The sequence below is a fragment of the Photinus pyralis genome, unplaced genomic scaffold, assembly GCF_008802855.1.
Source record: "Photinus pyralis isolate 1611_PpyrPB1 unplaced genomic scaffold, Ppyr1.3 Ppyr1.4_LG10, whole genome shotgun sequence".
In the NCBI taxonomy this organism is placed as follows: domain Eukaryota; kingdom Metazoa; phylum Arthropoda; class Insecta; order Coleoptera; family Lampyridae; genus Photinus; species Photinus pyralis.
Genome location: NW_022170250.1, coordinates 16564532 through 16567932, shown reverse-complemented (window position 1 = coordinate 16567932; position 3401 = coordinate 16564532). Strand labels below are relative to the sequence as shown.

The 3401-nt window shown below is 41.3% G+C and overlaps 1 protein-coding gene across 1 annotated transcript; it reads left to right on the top strand.

The window, feature by feature from the left end:
* The first annotated feature begins 1115 nt into the window (after positions 1 to 1115).
* Positions 1116 to 2353, top strand: LOC116162504 (cilia- and flagella-associated protein 73-like). Its single transcript, XM_031476131.1, has 4 exons — positions 1116 to 1224; positions 1277 to 1478; positions 1532 to 1861; positions 1910 to 2353. The coding sequence occupies exons 1-4, from the start codon at positions 1121 to 1123 to the stop codon at positions 2270 to 2272; spliced, it is 999 nt and encodes a 332-aa protein (XP_031331991.1). The 5' UTR covers positions 1116 to 1120; the 3' UTR covers positions 2273 to 2353.
* Positions 2354 to 3401: the final 1048 nt, after the last annotated feature.

Sequence of the window (3401 nt, the reverse complement as noted above, 5' to 3'; positions counted from 1 at the left end):
CGCGCGCGGCACACCCAAAAAAAACAAAAGTTGGAAACTGTTGGTTTCAACAGGATGGTGCACCCGCGCACAACGACCGTGCGAGAATACTTATCAGACAAATTTCTCGTTTGAGATGTAGTGCAGTCAAGCTTTCTATCACAAAAATATTTGCGATGTAATTAAACAAATTTTGTACCGCATAAAAAGGCCCATATCTAGAGGGAGAGAGGATATTTGCTATTAATCTCCAAAATTAATTGTTGTTGTTTATGCTGCGTATTTCTGTGACGTGCACCTTACTTCAAGATGTAGCGGGAGTCATGCCATGTTAATTAGCGTCTCACAATTTGAGGTTAAACACGTCATCACTAAATATCAAAAACAAATTCCCAGCAGATCCTATAATCTATTCTTTATCTCATAATCACAATTGGCGCATTTAAAAATTTTGACCCTTTTATGTGGTGCTGTTTAAGGTAGATTTTACTGTTCATCTCCAAATGACAATTAGCACAATTTAAAATCCTTAGAAACTTTAGGCGACTGCCAGCCAACAAACTGTTGGAGGCGAAACTACAGTGCCAGGTCACGTGCAACGATACAGTATTTCAAAGAAAGTTGGCACTGCGCACAGTTAATTTTACAATGCTTGCCTTTACTAGAAAACTAGAAGCATCTGTGATTAAAATTTCAAAAAGATATTTTGATAAATAGGAAAGTTGGCATTGCGCAGTCTGCGCAAGGGCACGGCACATCTGATACTGTATGCGCTGTTTTTTTCACTAGAACCATCTATGGTTAAAATTTCAAAGAAATGTCTATGTTGGGAGTCTGCGCATCTGCACAATATAATTACAATATGCGATATGTTTGCCTGCACTAGAAGCATATCTTTGGTTAAAATTTCAACAATATGACCCTGTGGGAAAATCCGCTAAAAATAATCACATGAGAAGTGTGGTACGAAGGTGGGGGAAAATGCTCCCTTGCTTGCCACAACCAAAGAGTAAATGGGTAGGTACTCTTTGCCACAACCATACATCTGCTAAAAAAAAGGAAAATAGAACAAGAGAGGGATAAAAAAAAACTTTAAACATAAGGTTGCCAGGCAACCACAAACTCTTTGATCAATACCAAAATGTACTACACCGAACTCGAAAACGAATTAACGTTCCCACAAATATCGCCCGAAAAGACAATCGGCGACTTTTTGGAATCAAAGTTAAACGAGAGAGTTCTCAAGTGTGACGCAATAACTCTCAATTCGTATCTCCATTAATTGGTTCGCTTTCAGAAAATACCCGGAATGGGACTTTCCGCGCGTAGAACCAAAGATCGCCCTAGCGGCACTGCAGCGGGATCTCGACGACAGCGAACAGCGCCTAACCGAGAAGCGCGAAGAGGCGAAGTCATCGAAGGCTCAACTGGACAACGAGTGGAAGAGTTTGGAGGAGGAAGGTTTGAAGCTGAGGAAAACTTTCTGCGACTTCGACAAGGTTTGATGCCTGTTGTAGTTTAGGCTAACATTTTCGCCTTATACTGTTTGCAGATGATCAAAGAGAACGCGGAGAAAACCGCGCGTGCCACCTCTAAAACGAAAAGGTTGATCATAAGCAAGGCGAATACCGATAATGCGATAAAACAAACCGAGAACGACCACAATAAACTGCTCAAGGTAAAAGACGAGATGGAACAACAGATAAGAGATCACCAGATTTACGAGAGCTATCTCGAGGTCGTGTCCGAAACGAACAAGGGCGAATTTCCGACGGCTCAGGACGTTTTCAACAAATTCGCGATTCTCGACGAGGCACGCAATGTCGTCACCAAGAGATTGGAGCACAACATTCGCGCTTTGGAGGAAACCAAAGATCGAATGGTAAGGCGCGGATGGTGTTCTCACCTTATAATTCCTCGCATATTGCAGGAGCAACAACTCATCGACCAAAGCACCGTCTTGATCGGTTTGAACAATCGCGTAGCCGCGCTGAACGATCGGTTTCGCGCGGCGAATGCGAAATGTGAAAAGTGGGAAGGCGTCGTGCGCACCGCGCAGGTGTCCTTGCGCGATAGGCTGCTAGATATACTATCGACGAGAAGGGTTTGCTGGAATCTCTACTTGAACATGTGCCGTCGACGTAAGACGGAACCTCGAATTAGAAAGAGCGATCTTGAAGCTCAGCTCTGGTATATCAAGCGACATCTACGACTATTGGGGACAACCATCCGAATTGCCGACAAAATGGCGGCTGATGCAGAGGCAGTTGAGAAAACAAAGTCGCGAAAGTGAATGTGAGTCTTGAAATCCACCGTTACCCTCCAAGAAAATCAATTGAAACATCCAGTGTCCTAGAGTTGTACGACCCTAGTGGTCACTTTTCTATTCAATAAGTTAATGTACGGAATATCTGTTTTTTACGAATAAATCGAAACCTTAAAACTTATGTGTTTAAGTCAGTTAGAAGACTTCCGTTACTTAATATCGAAATTAATTGACCTTTCTCTGAGTTCATACACCAATATTTTATACAGCGGAAAGTTCCTTTTAAAAGTGTCAAACCGGTTAAGAGATAAAATGTTTCTATTCACTGTTTAAACGGTCTGTATTGAATACAAATAGAAAGTTAAACTTTATCTTAATCATACAGCTACTAAAACTATCCTTTGAGTCGTCCAATTTTGGAATATTGGATCATCTCCGATTAGGTTCCACGGAATGGAACAGAAAATGGTTGATGATAAATTCGGGTCCTTAACGGGAGGGCTTAATTAATTGCGAAAAGTAGATTACCTACGTCAAATTTGGGCGGACTAACCTTTATTAATAACCATCGAATGTACTTCACACGATTGTTATTATAACCAAGTGAAAGGTTCTCTTTGTACCTATATTCGAAAAAAAATCGTCATTAAGTGAAAGTCGCTACTGGCTTACAATTTCTCCCAATGGTTTCTACGGTGGGCCAATTTAACTTGGCTGACTCGACCCGAATCCACATAAAAATAAGTTTCGACATGAATTTTTTGTAATCTCACGCGTACCATTATCTTCTTGACATGCGCTCGAACTAACGCCTATCTAATCATTTCCCATCAGTGGATATACAAGGGCGAACTGGCTCACTGTAGCTCAGTTCAGGGTCGCTCGCCACCTGGTGGTGACTTTGGAAAGTAGGTCAAGGTAAAATTCGCGTACCACGTGGATATGACTTTGCAGGTCAAAGTTAAGCTCAAGCGCATTCGCTTTTAAGGTCACCGGAGTTCAATAACCTAATTTTTGTATTGTCATATTGCACTTTCAAGGTTACCAAAAGCCCCATTTTTACAATGTCACATTTCCCTCTCAAGGTCATTAAAGATTCTAATGTAATGTCATCTATATTTTCATTCAAGGTTATCAAAATTCAACGACCTCATTC

Bases quoted from the DNA above. Each gene is read 5' to 3' on its own strand.
- LOC116162504 (XM_031476131.1), top strand. From the start codon at position 1,121: ATGTACTACACCGAACTCGAAAACGAATTAACGTTCCCACAAATATCG. The intron at 1,225-1,276 runs GTGTGACGCAAT...GTTCGCTTTCAG, and splicing joins TTAAACGAGAGAGTTCTCAA to AAAATACCCGGAATGGGACT. The intron at 1,862-1,909 runs GTAAGGCGCGGA...CGCATATTGCAG, and splicing joins AGGAAACCAAAGATCGAATG to GAGCAACAACTCATCGACCA.